This window comes from Vipera berus (genome assembly GCF_964194415.1).
Source record: "Vipera berus genome assembly, chromosome: 6".
NCBI classification, from domain to species: domain Eukaryota; kingdom Metazoa; phylum Chordata; class Lepidosauria; order Squamata; family Viperidae; genus Vipera; species Vipera berus.
Window position 1 is genome coordinate 15028057 of NC_138208.1, and position 15419 is coordinate 15043475.

The 15419-nt window shown below is 39.2% G+C and overlaps 1 protein-coding gene across 2 annotated transcripts in view; it reads right to left on the reverse strand.

Moving 5' to 3' along the window:
• The window catches only part of CELSR1 (cadherin EGF LAG seven-pass G-type receptor 1), a 167798-nt gene that overhangs the window by 98229 nt on the left and 54150 nt on the right, over window positions 1–15419 (reverse strand). For both annotated transcript variants that reach the window (XM_081330722.1, XM_081330723.1), the window contains exon 2: window positions 13440–14078. In XM_081330722.1, the coding sequence (XP_081186848.1) occupies window positions 13440–14078 (639 nt within the window). The remainder of the gene's footprint in view (window positions 1–13439; window positions 14079–15419) is intronic.

Genomic DNA, 15419 nt, shown 5'->3' on the forward strand with positions numbered 1-15419 from the left:
AATGAATATGTGAATATCAGCAATAGAACAGTCAGTCAAAGAAGACAGAAATTTGATAGTTCAAATAAACTCCTTTAATTAAAGCAAATGCTCGACTCAGAATTTTAGAAACCAGCTAAATTTACATTTCAATTCAGTAACCTCCTGCTTAGCTCACCATTTTTAAAATAGCCCAAGGTTTAAAGGGGATTGGTAGCCTTAATGGCTGGTTCAGATATCACAATAAACTATAGTTAATAATTTCTTAGTTTCTTTCTTTCCCTGTGCGGTTGTGAGGAAGGGATTCTTTTGTTTACTTTTGACTGATCCTGACATGACAGTTAATCTCCAACCTGTAATTAATCTTTATGGTTTATTTGAAAAAAGCTCACTTCAAGCCATGGACTCTGGAGTTATTTTCTTTTGAAACAGATCACAGTTAAGTTCAACCATATTTATGGCTAATACAGAAAATTCATGGTAAATACTAGTTAATTAAAATGAAAACAAAACTGTCTAAACTCTTGTAGTCAAGCTTCTCTTAATAACCAAATTTTCCCTGTTTTCTTGTCCTTCACATTTCCCTATAAAATCACACAACAGAGTAAGTATCCATGATTTTCTTTTTTGTCATTTATGCTAGAAAAAAATTTAAAGAAGGGAAAGAGCATTTTTTAGGATTAGGAGATTTTAGGATACATATACTCATGAAAGGATCTTTTCCATTCTGCAAAAATTGCAAATACTTTCTCAAAATTACTATCTAATTATAAAAAGATTGCTCAGGATTCTTAATCTATGAACAATAAAATCATTATAAGATGTGTTATTTACTGACTTCCTTATTTGTGGATTCTTGTTTCATACATTCATGTGTGTATGTATGTATGTATGTATGTATGTATATATATATATATATATATATATATATATATATATATATATATATATATATATATATATATATATATATATATATATATATATATATATATATATATATATATATATATATATATATATATATATATATATATATATATATATATATATATATATATATATATATATATATATATATATATATATATATATATATATGTAAGTATGTAAGTTCAGGGTTATTGTGATCTGAAGTCTAAAGACATGAATAGAGCATCAGATGAATCTGAATTGTGAGGAAGAGGGGCTAACAGTTTACCCAGAAGCTAAAATAGAAAATCCAAGCCTCACTAAACTTATTATAACTCAATTATTTGCACACACCCTTCCGTACCTCTCAGAAGTGGAAAATGAGTGTGCTTCCAAACCAGGAATGCAGTATGTTGATACATGTTGTTTAGCCTTTGGCAGCTTACAGTCATGTTCATCTCCTAATAACCGATGCAAATAAATACCTATTGTTTCCAGTTGTGAACAATGTACAAATGAAAGACTGTAGCTTATTCTCAACTCAGAATACAAATAAACTTGGTGTGCTTTCAAGAAAAGAAAACAAATATAATTTTAGAGACTATATAGTATATCTGAAGTGGTTCTCTGTTAATATAGTATAGTTTTCATATAGTTTTCTAAGTCAGAGTATTTCAACACCTTGCATGATTTAGTAGTCAAAACTACTGGGCACGGATTGCGCAAACACATTGCCTGTCACTTTCTCTAAATCCAGTCAATGTCCCAGAGCCACTGTTATAAATAAAAAATTCAGGCAGACCCCCATGTAAGTTATCTTGAGCTCCTAAATAAAAAGTAGGACATAAATGCAAGAAATCAAGAAATGCATAATGTTATTTACTAAGGGATAATTTCCTCTGATCTCTACAGAATGCCTCTGGGTAAATATGCTCGGTCATTGAACAATTATAAAAAATAATTTCCAAGGATAACTAAATATTTATCCTGAAGTGAGCTGGTACACTAGTTCTACTCCTAGTAATTTACCACACTATCAAAAGAAACAAAATAAAAAAAACAGAAGCAAAGATAAATAAAATTAGTGACAGGAGAAAGATCTGCCACTGTTCAAGACAGTAAAAAAAACACCTGTGGTTACCCTTCCTCTTGAGCAGTGCCTCATTCAAATCTCCCTTGGTTTCCTGGTCTGAACGCAGAGAAATTATTCTGTACTTCAATCCAAACATTTTCCTAAAAGTGTACATCAAAATGTAGGGATTTTTTCCTCTAATATTACTGGAAAACGACTTTGATCTACAAAGGGAACCTAGTGTGAGACAGTTAACTCTTATTCCTTCTTGCACGTCTATTCTGAAAGGTGGGAGGCGGAAACTCCCCATCCTTTCAAGGTCACAGTGAAAAGAAGAATATGCAGGCAAGAATAAGCAGCTACAAGAATCTAGCTTCTGGGTAACTTAAAACAATAAAAAGAACCCACAGTTTATACTTCATCTAGAACAGGGGTTTTCAACTTTTTCACCCATTGTACCACTTTTAGGATATGGCAACATCCGAGTACCACCAGTCGCCTAGCAAGGTGTCAAAAACTTGTTGACCCCCCCCCAAAAAGGAAAAAAGTGATGAAGTACAGGTTGTCCTTGACTTACAACAGTTCGCTTAGTGACTGTTCGAAGTTACAATGGCACTGAAAAAAGGGCCCCCCAAGCCACAGCCGAGCAAGACACTTGCCTGCCCGCCCGGTGGCGCTCTTCCTCCTGTCTGAGATTTTCATTGTTGTGAGCATTTCTGTTAAGGATTGGCAGGATTGGGTGGGGTGGGGGTGTTTGGTTTTTATTCCCCCCATCTGCTGGGTGGTTGCAGCAGGTTTTGGTCACTTCACATGACCCTGGGACACTGTGACCGTCATAAATATGAATCAGTTGCCAAGCATCTGAATGTAAATCACAAGATCCTGGAGATGCTGCAACATGCCAGCTGATCGGCACTTCTTCTGGGCCCAGAAGCGCCAGGATCAGCGCCGAGCTCCAGCTGGAGCCTGGCGCTGATCCTGGCGCTTCCGCTGAGCCCTGACAGCCCTGCAGCTCCAGCCGTCTCTCGCTCAGGCATGTGCGGTGCTGCCAGTAGTTCAGCTCATTCCCCTCCCCCACTACCACTTTTCTAGGATGGTCATGTACCACCTGCCAGGTGCCAATGTACCACAGGTGGTACCCGTACCACTGGTTGAAAAACCCTGATCTAGAAAGTCATCCTCATTTAAATGCTGCTAATATAGTTTCCAACCTTCTGAATTTCCCAAAATGCATTGGATATAAAACAGGAAACAAGTCAAACTACAGATATGGCTGTGTATAAAATGGCCATTTTTAGCATAGTTAAACCACTTCATAAGCCTTCTAGATGCAGTTTTTAGTATATGGCTACAGATGTAACACTGTTATTGACGGAGCAACAGATGCCCAAAATATGCAGAATGGTTTGATGCACCACAGTGTCAATAAATAATTTTATTTGTGAGCAATTAGTCAAAAGAAACTTCTTGACCTGAAGGCAGCATGAGAATGACAGCATGAATAGTGCCTTCCAGAATAGCCTGGAAGTTTGCTGTAAATAATATCAACAATTACTACTGAGCAAAAAAGTCTGATACTTCCTAGAGTCCTAGACTTTAAATTCAGCTCCCAAGACTACAGAATACTGTTACCAGGAGACTCATGCAACGCAACCAAAAAATTTTGGGAAGTCTAAGAGCATATCTCACTGTCAGGTAAGCCCCATCTGGATGTAGGTCACCACTCCTTTCTGGACAGTGAATGTGGATGACACCGCTTTCTACCCCATCTTCAGCCCATTACAAATGCGATCTATGCCCATGTGTTCCTGCCTCAAGTTGAAAGCAATGAATCCCAACTTGTACAGGATCAAAAACGTCTGTCCAATTTGTCTCGATGAATTCCTGTGCTTTGATTGGTTGCTATACAGAGACAGGCACGTCCCTTCATTACGTCAGTGATTACCACTCTGTAATCTGCAATCTCTGCAAATTTATTTATTTATTTACTAGATTTTTTTTTATACCACCTTTATTACTTTGTAAGTAACTCAAGGGGGCAAACATATGTAATATTCCTTCCTATTTTCCCCACAACTCTGTGGGATAGATTGGGCTGAGAGAGAGAGAGCTACTTAGCTTTCAGAAGTAACTAAAACAACAATTAGACAGGACTAATTGTACTAATTTAGTTTGTATGAGTTCTTATTATTGTTAAAACTTTCAATTAAAATTATTTTTAAAAAGAAAACAAAAGTAGCACTGAACGATGCCAGTTAAAACAGATTTTTTTCAGTAAATGACACTGTATCTCCTATAATACAGGTAGTCCTCAATTTATGATGAGCAAAAGTGTTGTTAAGTGAGTTTTGCCCCATTTTATGATCTTTCTTGCCACAGTTGTTAAGTGAATCATTGCAGTTGGTAAGTTAGTAACATGGTTGGTAAGTGAATCTGGCTTCCCCATTCCCTAGTTGCCAAGCATCTGAAGTTTGATCATGGGAATGCGGCAAAGGTTGTAACTGTGAAAAACAGTCATAAGTCACATTTTTCAGTGCTGTTGTAACTCTGAGCAGTCACTAAGTGAACTATTGTAAGTTACCTATTAACTGTTCTCCAGAATACTAATTATCTTGATATTCACCTCCAAGTAGTGTATTTTTCTGTTCAAATGCTGAAAGTTTCAACTACTGCTAAAACACACATACTGTACACATGCTACTTTAAACAACCCTTGTCTTACATAACAATTCTCTTCATCATATAAAAAGAACACTCATGACCTGCACTTCATAAAGGCATACTATAACGAGACTGGAGGAGGAATGGCTGTACGGTGATTGAAAACTTCTCTTTATTTGTTAATTCTTTTTAGAGCTATCTCAAAGTAAGGCAAACAGGCCTGTAGCAACACCTGACCTCTAATAAGACAAGTTACTTTTAGAAGACTGAAAAAATTTTTAACTGTAAAGAAATCTAACTTGCTGAATTACTGTTTGCTACTCACACAAGTGGGAAAGTGTAATTTGATAAAAGCAGTTATGCAGCACAGATTACTGCTAACTTATTAACTCCTAGTTTAACTATTTAATAGGAACATTATTCATTTGCTTTAGAACTTGCCTTTTTTTCTTTTTTGTGTAAACATTACATGTAGGGTTTTTTTGCCAATGAGAAAATGATGAGTATAATGGTACAAGCAACCATTATGTTACAATGCTTTCCCCATTCAAATTGGTGTTGATAACCAAAGTAGATGATCATACCTATAGGAATGCTACCATAGTGCTTCTTCTTGTGCATTTATGGAATGCAATATTTTATAATAAAATATTATTTGGAGTCATCTACAGTAGCTCATTTAAAAGGCAACTTGAAAAGATTGAAAGGAACAAATGAATTGGGCTTCACAGTGATCCTTTAGTTCAGGGGTGTCAAACTGCCGGCCCGCAGGCCAGATGCGTCATGGCAAAACCGCGCCCACCCCATTGATGGCAAGGGGAAAAAAGTCGCAATATGTCGCGACACGTCATGTGATGTTGCGAATTTGACACCCCTGCTTTAGTTAATAAGATTACTTTAGCAATGTTCTTGTTTTGAATGAGAGGAACCACCACTTTCCTTCTTATACATGGAACTCTTTGCATTCTGAAAATATAAATCCTTGATTCATGCTGATCCCCATAGTCTTGATTTTCCTATCTGTATTCACAGAAAGCCATTTTTTTTCTATCCAGGAGCATAATCATCAAGTCTTGATTATGTTCTCGATAGCAATGATTTTTTCTTGCCCACGATGGCAGCAGATTACCGAGCTGAAACACTAAAAATCCATCTGTGGATGAGGATTGGAAAATATGGTGACATTTAGGTGTATCACTTTCACATGCAAAGCTTCCTTAATTCTAGCACTTTAAACAGCTTTTGTAACATAGAAATCCTGTCAAAGCACTTGAAAACTAATTAAAAAAAGAGCAAACAAGAATACTGAATCTCTGGACTAGATTTCAAGAAACAATCCAAGTCTTTGATCTCTGAAAATATTTCTGCAGGCAAAAAAAAAAAAGAACAAAAAACCCAGATGCAAGGCTGGAAGTGGGAGAGTACAGAAGATATTGGGATGATGGCATGGCACCTGAGGCTTTTTGAATAGGTCAACTGATGGTGCCCTCCGAAAACTGTAGTAGACAAATATAACCAGTGAGACAGCTCGGCATTCAGCAGCTAAGATGAAAGGAAAAATATGTGTTTTTTAATAGCAGCATTCCATAATGTGAGTGTATGTGTGTGTGTGTGTGTGTGTGTGTGTGTGTATGCATATGTGTGTGCACACAGACACATAGATACACACTCAATATCTTAGCAGAATGGGCAATGAAGAAACCATTTACAGTACTTTAACAGAAACAACAGTAATTAAATATTTCTCATTAAGCTGTTTTGGGGAAAACAAGGTGTTCTATCAAATTATTACATATTAAAAACTAAATATTAATTTACCAGTTACTGTAACACTTTGGCTGCCAGATAATAATGTTTTATTTTACTAATTAGAAATAGGTTTATTCCTTTATTTATTTATTTATTTTATTTATTTAATTGAATTTCTATACCGCCCTTCTCCCGAAGGACTCAGGGCGGTGTACAGGGCAATCAAAGCATTACATACAAAAGTCAAAAGTAAGATTAAATTAATTAAGCCCTAACAATAAATAGTTAAAAATACCCCAAACCCTTAGACCAGGCCGGCCTGTTCAAATAAGTAGGTTTTCAGATCACGGCGGAAAGAGTGAAGGTCGGGAGCCGTCCGGAGCTCAACCGCTAATTGATTCCAAAGGTCTGGCGCGCCCACAGAGAATGCTCTCCCCCTGGGGGCCGCCAGCCGACACTCTCTGACCGACGGCACCCTGAGGAGGCCCTCTCTGTGGGAGCGCACAGGACGAAGGGAAGGTGACGCCGGCAGCAGGTGCTCCCATAAGTAATCCGGACCCATGCCATTTAGGGCTTTATAGGTCATCACCAGCACCTTGAATCTCACCCGGAGGGCAACCGGAAGCCAATGCAGCTCGCGGAGAAGAGGTGTTACATGGGAGTATCGGGAGACCCCCATCACAACTTGTGCGGCCGCATTCTGCACCAGCTGAAGCCTCTGAGTGGTCCTCAAGGGCAGCCCCATGTACAGAGCATTGCAGTAGTCTATATGAGAGGTCACGAGTGCATGAGTGACTGTACGCAGGGCATCCCGGTCCAGATAGGGTCGCAACTGGCACACCAGGCGAACCTGGGCAAAAGCCCCCCTGGTCACATCTCCTACATGGTCTTCCAAACTGAGCTGTGAGTCTAGGAGGACACCCAAGTTGCGAGCCCTATCTATTTAAAACCTGTTGCTTCTGCAGAGATGAAGGCAGTAGATGTTCTTTTCTAGTATATTCTCACAACAATTCTAAGATTATAGAGAGTACCTGGCTCAAGTTCACCCACTGAGTGAAAAGAGATAAAAATCTAGTTGTCTTCTACAGCAGTGTTCAACAACCATCTTCCCCAACCTCCTTTCTTCAACATGATGGATTCAGCTCCTATTGTCTGCCAACCAATATGGCTGTGAGATCATGGGAGTTGACTGAATTTATATGGAAAGCACTTCTTCAGGCAATGCATGCATTATATGTCACATGTTATTATTATACAATCAAATTAATCAATAACTTTTTTTTCTTCCTTCCAAATGTTGACAGGTCTTTCCACCATGAAAACAATTTCAACAATACTAAAAATGCCATGCTTGCAACGAATAATTGAAATACACATGTTCCACAATTTTTTGACCTCTCTTTCCTCAACCCATTTTGCTTTACTCAACAAAGAATACGGTATAAAATACAGGTAGTCCTTGACTTACAACAGTTCATTTAGTGACTAAAACAGCACTGGCAAAAGTGACTTATGACCATTTTTCAGACTTATGATTGTTGCAGCATCCCCAAGGTCATCTGATCAAAATTCAGAATCTTGACAACTGACTCATATTTATGATGGTTGCAGTATCCCAGCACCATGTGATCACCTTTGGCAACCTTCTATCAAGCAACGTCAAGAGGTAGCCATTACTACCTTAACAAGTGCAATGATTCACTGAACAACTGTGGAAAGAAAGATTGCAAAATGGGGCAAAACTCACTTAACAACTGCCTTGCTTAGCAATGGAAATGTTGGGCTCATAAGTTGAGAACTACCTGTAAAAGGGGGGTGGGGTGGGGAGAGAAGAGAAATAGTGGATGAACTTTTCACATTTTTCAAGGATCAGGCACACACTTTAGCTCAAAGGTTCCGCTTCTAAAAATTGTTAAGTAAGGTCCAGAAGCCTTCAAATACTATTATCAAGTAATTTTTAATCTGATGAAAGAAATATTAAACACATTCCTGGGAGAATATATGCATATCAAGTCCATTTGATTAATTTAAAGCAAATTTAAATCCTCGATGAGTAGGGGACAGTCATGGCTTGGGGGAAGGGAGTGATGTCTTTGCACAGATTCATCTTGGATGCCAATTGCACCATTTCTTGTACCAGGCCGCCTTGCTTATGGTTATTCATCACATAGTTTCTTCCTATCAGGTTACAGCTAGGCGCTTAACATAGGACAGTGATGGCAAACCTTTTAAAGAGTAAGTGCCCAAACTGCAACCCAAAACCCACTTATGTATCGTCGGGTGCTGGGTGGGCGGGGCCCATTGGGTGGGCGTGGCCCATTGGGTGGGCATGGCTGCAGGTGGTAACGGCAGAGTGGGTGGGACTAAAAAGTTCAATCAATCAATTCCAACTTTGCGAGATCTTTTTTTTTTCCTGCGAGAAGTTGAAATTGATTGATTGATTGAACCTTTTTTTTTTGTGCACACGGTGGCGGAGGCCTAAAGCAAAAAGTTTTTATAAAACCCAGCTGAAGGCCTAGGACTGGGACGACGGCACATGTGCCCACAGAGAGGGCTCTGCGTACCACAGGTGTCACGCGTGCCATAGGTTTGCCACCATGGACATAGGACTTCCTTTGTAGCAACTACAACTGGTCCAGAATGTAGCAGCATGCACAATCTGGGAACTTGTAGGTTTACCCATGTTACACCTCTCTTAACGCAAACTTCCAGTTTCCTTCCAAGTGCAATTCAATGTGCTGATTATCGCCTTTAAAGACCTACCTGGCATGGGATCAGAGCCTTGGTGGAGCAGTGGGCTAATGCCTCCTTAAGTAACACCAGCTGCCTGCAATTAGTGCAGGTTCGCATCCCACCAGGCTCAAGGTTGACTCAGCCTTCCATCCTTCCGAGGTAGGTAAAATGAGGACCCAGATTGTTGGGGGCAATTAAGCTGAATTTGTAATAATGCCGCTTGGGGTGTGTGTGAAAGCCCTAATAAGCAGGCATATACATAGAATGAAGGCTACTGCTAAGCTTGTAAGCCGCCCTGAGTCTTCGGAGAAGGGCGGGATATAAATGGAATTAAAATAAATAAATAAATAAATAAATATTTGTGGAACCACCTCTTCCCTGAGAGTATCTTCCCATCCTACAGTTTGGATAGGGTAGGCACACTCCCAGTCCCTTGCCCGAAACGTTTGCCATTTAGGAAGACCCTGGAAGCGTGCCTTATCTGTGACTGCCACAATTTATGAAATATCTCCCCCCCCCAGTGATCCAGCAGGCCCCGCCCTTTTGCCTTGCAGAAGGCCATCAAGACCTGGCTTTTTACTCAGGCACTGAGGTAGAGGGAGGATGCTTTGGGTTGCTTGTTGGGACATTGTAAGGCAGACATGTCAAACACAAGGCCCGGGGGCCGGATCCGGCCCGTGAAGTGGTTTCATGTGGCCCGCGAAGCCATCCTGGAAACAGTGAGGGAACGGCCCCCACTGCCTTGGCCCAGAGACCCTCCTTCTGCCAGAGACCCTCAGATCTGTCCCACTCCTGCCCAGGCCCCCATAGGCACTCTTGATGCGAATGATGTAGAGTTGGCCATGCCCACCCAGTAGGCTATACACACTCTAGCCACGCCCACCCAGTAGGCCACGCCCACCCTGGCCATACCCACCCGGCCCCCTGAGGGCAACTGCAATGCTGATGCGGCCCTCAATGAAATTGAGTTTGACACCCCTGTTGTAAGGGGACGACTGAGGCATTTCGATTGTGTTTTACAGATTTATGTTTTTATGTGTTTTATAGTTTGGGTTTTATTGTTGCTGTGAGCCAATAGAGTTGCGTTTGAAGATGGGTGCCATACAAATCTTTTAAGCAAAGACATTGTTAGGAGAATTAAATAAAGTGGGGTTTTTGTCTCAGCTCTAAGTGTACTTAAAAAAAAAAACCACGTTGCCCCAGCACATGTTTCAAAGATCGTGTGCTATCTTTGACCGAGAAAAATGTTTTAATGTGTCAGGTTTCCAATTCCAAAATTGAAATCATAAAAATTTCAGCCAGTGATCATGATTTCACACGTTTCATGGGTATACCAGAGCAAAGCATATACAGTATTTTCATGGAACACATTGAGCCAAAACTAAAGAAATTTAGGCCTTGCTCTCTACTTAAAAGAGACAGAAAAAAAAATCATTCTGGAATTTTTCCTTTGTTTTTCCATAGATAGATGGTGCCTGGGGACCTGAAAAAAATATTGTTCCAGATCTGTTTTAAACCTACAAATATTATGTGTCCTTATCACTCACCTCCTTGCATCGTAGGAAGTGCAGTTGCTCCAGATAATTATAATTAGTGGGTATTTCCATTTCAGAAATAGCTTGTAAAAGCTCTGTGTACCTTACTCCTTGAAACAGAAGAATCCTGAAGACTGAGAAACTTTCATCATGTCTAAATTACATCCAACAATGGAAAGCTTCAGAGCGTTAGCGAAAATGGAAACAAGGGAAAAAAGAAGCCTTTTTATTGGGACGTAATTGTGTTCTAGAGGAAGTCAAGATGCTCAGGGATTAAAGTATATTTTCTTTATAATCAGCATATATCACAGCAAACAGCCAGACATTTTTATGCTATTTTAAAAATATTTTTACTTTTTGATTATCTGTGAAGTACGTTTCTTAAAAGGATAAAGTGAAATTTTAGACCTTCCAAAAATGCTGCATTCTTTTGTATGTTACCATTTCAGCACGGATAACTCAATCTTTTAAGTCTATGGCAACATAAAAAAAAAGAATACAGATTGGAAGGTATTATTTTGTATTTGAATAATCATTGATATGATATAATATGTATGTTTGGAATTTACCTATATGAGTTAAAGTTCGCTAGTTTAAATAGTTTAGGATTGTTTACGTAAGTTAGATTATGATTGTTTGTATTTTTATACCCTGTATTTTGCTCTGGGAAGCTGGGGGGGGAGGGGAAAGGGAGGGAGGGGTGGGGGGGTTGGGGAGGGTTGGGGAGGGGGAAGAGGGTGGGGGGAGGGGGTTGGGAGGTTTTTTTTTTCTTTTTTTGGTTTGTTAAAGATAAAATGTATTATAAAACTTTTTAATAAAAAAAAGAATACAAAGGACCTGGTATGTAATATCATTACATATTTCTTACATTCCCAGTGTTTGGCCTTTGCACAACATATATAAATGTTACAGGAATATTACTAGATTTGCCAAATCTCAGATTAAGCTGATGATTACGTACAGGTAGTCTTTGATTTACAACCACAATTAGGCCCACACTTTCTGTTGCTAAATGAAACATTTGTTAAGCGAGTTTTGCCCCACTTTACGACTTTTCTTGCCATAGTTTTTACGTGAATCACAGTAGTCGTTAGTTAGTAACATGGCTGTTATAAGTCTGGCTTCCCCATTGACTTTGTCAGAAAGTTGCAAAAGGGGATCACATGACCCCGGGACACTGCAACCGTCATTAATATGAGTTTGTTGCCACGCTTCCGAATTTTGATCACCTGACCATGAGGAAGTTGCAACATTCGTTAAGTGTGAAAAATGGTCATAAATCACTTTTTCCAGTGCTGTTGTAACCTCAAACAGTCACTAAATAAACTGTTGTAAGTCAAGGACTACCTGTACTGCTATTTTATTTATCCACTGGGTAATCTATTATATTCTTTAGGCGCAACTCTAATATAGAATTTCTAAGAATTAATTCTCGCAATGTCATGGCAACAGGAGTAAATGGAAAAGATCAGCAGGTAAATCGCTCTTTATTTCTGTCTCAAAACCCATAATCAACGCCACCACATTTTTGGGAAGCACGTTATTATTCCTTATGGTCACCCCTTTCTTTTGCACATTTTTTTCCCCAGTCTATATGCTACTTCTGCAAAATTGCCCTTTTGTCGCTGCAAATTCCATCACTTTCTAACCCAAACCAGCTAAGTAGTAGTCACTATTTAAAACTCTAGATTTTATAGGAATGCAGCTCAAAATCAAGGTACTAGTTCATACAAAAATGTGATATATGTTAGATGCTTATTAAGGCATAATGTTCCTGAAACAAATAGTCTTACTAGACTATGGAATTCTGTTTTTCAGATTCTCAATCCTGATTTAAGTATTGAATCACAGTGAACTATTTCTGGAGTGATGCCCATCAGATTGGTCTGTTTCCAAAGATTATGCTTCCTTGGTGAATCACTCATCCCACATCCACATACTGTATAAGTTTGCATGGTCCATGGCCAGACTCTTCTATCTGCAGGGATCATCTGAAAAGCAATTTCCAAGGCCACAGCCTTTTCATTACACAATGTGCCCTATTTACTATTTTGGCACTATCCTTCAACTATCATGTTATCTTTCCAGCTTCAAATAATCCATATTTAAAAACAAGCTCTCAATCTCTCAGTAAAGATACAAGCACCTACCGCAAGCAGATGTTGGCAAGTATAGAAATCCCAAAGAGAGACAGACAACAAGACAAATGAAAGACTGAAATAGCAGTTATGGGCTGGCAAAGCCACATATTTACAGTTCCCTCAACTGATAGCAGTTAAGGGGAGGTGCACAATCTGTGCTGTTTCCTTGACTGTTGTAGCTAACATGCCTTAATCAGGTTTGTCCAAGGAAATAATGTAAGTTGGATCCAGCAGATGATGTTCCTGCCCCTACAACATTAATACCAACAATGACTAAGATTACACTCAATAGCAGAAAATGTCAATCTATTTTTGGTTCAGAGAGACCATTCAGTAGGAAAGTACAGGTAGACCTCAATTTACAGCTGTGAGAGGTGCTGCTGTGCAGGTCATCCTAAAGGACAAAGGTAGGGAAGAGAGATAAGCAGGTGAGACGAGTTCAAGAGGAGACAGTTCCTTGCCTTAACGATACTCGGGCTGGGAGTGACCAGATGGAAGCGACATGTGTTCTATGAAAGTTATATTTTGTGACTAAAGAAAAAAGTTCAAATTTGTCTAATGGTTATTTATAACCTTATGACTGAGAAAGCAAAAGAGTGCCCTTTCCTAAATTCATAATTGCATGCTCAATATTTAAGGCACCAAGAAATAACTTACCCGTGTAGTCTTCGTAACATTCACAAGTATAGCCTCCCTCTCGACTTCGACAAAGGCCATTGTTTCCACACGGATTAGAATAGCAGAGGTCAATCTCTGTTTCACAATAGTCACCAGTGAACCCAGGGGGACAGCGACATCTCAGACCATTGATAGGGTGTATGGGTCGGAAAAGTACAGTATTCGAGCTAATAAAGGGTGCAGAGCTGTCAAATTTCAGTACAGATACACACTTCATGTAGTTCTCACAAGGCTCCCGCAGACAAATGTTATCATCGAAAGGCAATACTCGTTGAGTCGATATCAGCGTGAGCAAGGTCCGGTTGAGGTAGATCTGCTCCTGAAGGTCTTCAGAGGGGAAGAATTTGTTTCGAATGCCACCGGGAAGTAGGGCAGAAAATGTCACATTCAGAATATTGGAGCTGACATCTGTGTCATTTTGAATGTTGAAGACAAAAATGTCCTCCTTGGTTGTGGACAGTACAGTAGCCACACCTTCCACAAAAAGAGCCAGCAGCGGGGAGAGAAACTTCTCTTGGGACATGTTTTCCAGTCGTACTGTGATGCTATTTGTAAGCATGTCATCAGTGATGATTGTAACCCTTAAGGTGCAAAATGCTGTAACACTGTGAATGCCATCTATAGGGTAAAAGAGAAAAGAATCAGAGAAGGTCCCATGCATTTTCCCCTAAACATTGTATAATACACGATTGTTAAATCAGGCAATGTACAATGTAAAGATCAAGTAATGTAAACAGAGTGCTAACTAAATTTTAAAAAAAACATTAGGCTGCTCCACACTGAAATGACCACATAAATTTAAACCATATACTGCAATTTTATTTATTTTTTATTTCATATGCAAATATTTTAAATGTAAAAGAGGGGGGAAAAAAAACTATAAACACCAATCTTGTAACTTTCATATATGGGTAGTTCTCGACTGAGCCCAACATTTATGTGGCTAAATGAAGCATTTGTTACGTGAGTTTGTCCCATTTTACTACGGTACTTTTCTTGCCACAGTTAAGTGAATCGTTGCATTCCTTAAGATAGAGCCTTGGTGGAGCAGTGGGCTAATGCCTCCTTAAGTAACACCAGCTGCCTGCAATTAGTGCAGGTTCGAGTTCCCACCAGGCTCAAGGTTGACTCAGCCTTCCAACCTTCCGAGATAGGTAAAATGAGGACCCAGATTGTTGGGGGCAATAAGCTGACTTTGTAATAATGCCGCTTGGGGGCCCCCAAAAGCCCTAATAAGCAGGCATATACATAGAATGAAGGCTATTGCTAAGCACATTGGTTTGTGCTTAAATTGTAAGCCACCCTGAGTCTTCGGAGAAGGGCGGGATATAAATGGGATTAAAATAAATAAATAAATAAAATAGTAACATGGTTATTAAGTGAATCTGGACTCCCCATTGACTTTGCTTGTCAGAAGATCGCAAAAGCTGATCACACGACCCTGGGACACTGCAACCGTCATAAATATGAGTCAGTTGCCAACTTTCTGAATTTTGATCATGTGACCACGGGGATGCTGCAAAGATCGTAAGTGTGAAAAAACGATCATAAAACAGTCATCACTTTTTTTCAGTGCCGTTGTAACTTTGAACGGTCGCTAAATGAACGGTTGTCTGTACCTGTATTCATATTAAATTTGTGGGCTTGTTTACAGTATGCAAAAATGAGAAATTATAAATAGGCTGCTACAGATAGTCCAAATTTACAAGTAAATCCTCAACAATAAAAAGTAGTTGAAATATATAGAAAGACAGAACATTATTCAGGCCATTGTATAACTGACAGAAAAGACGATCCCTGTAACCTTGAGGCATCTATTTTTTGCTATCATGAATGCCTGAAACGTTCTCTCCCATTAACCTGCTTATTTCCAAAACATTCTTTGGACAAGAATGTAGTCATTTGCAAAACCCAAAGAATTTTCTAAAGTGGTTTGAAATCACACTTAACCAAAACAAA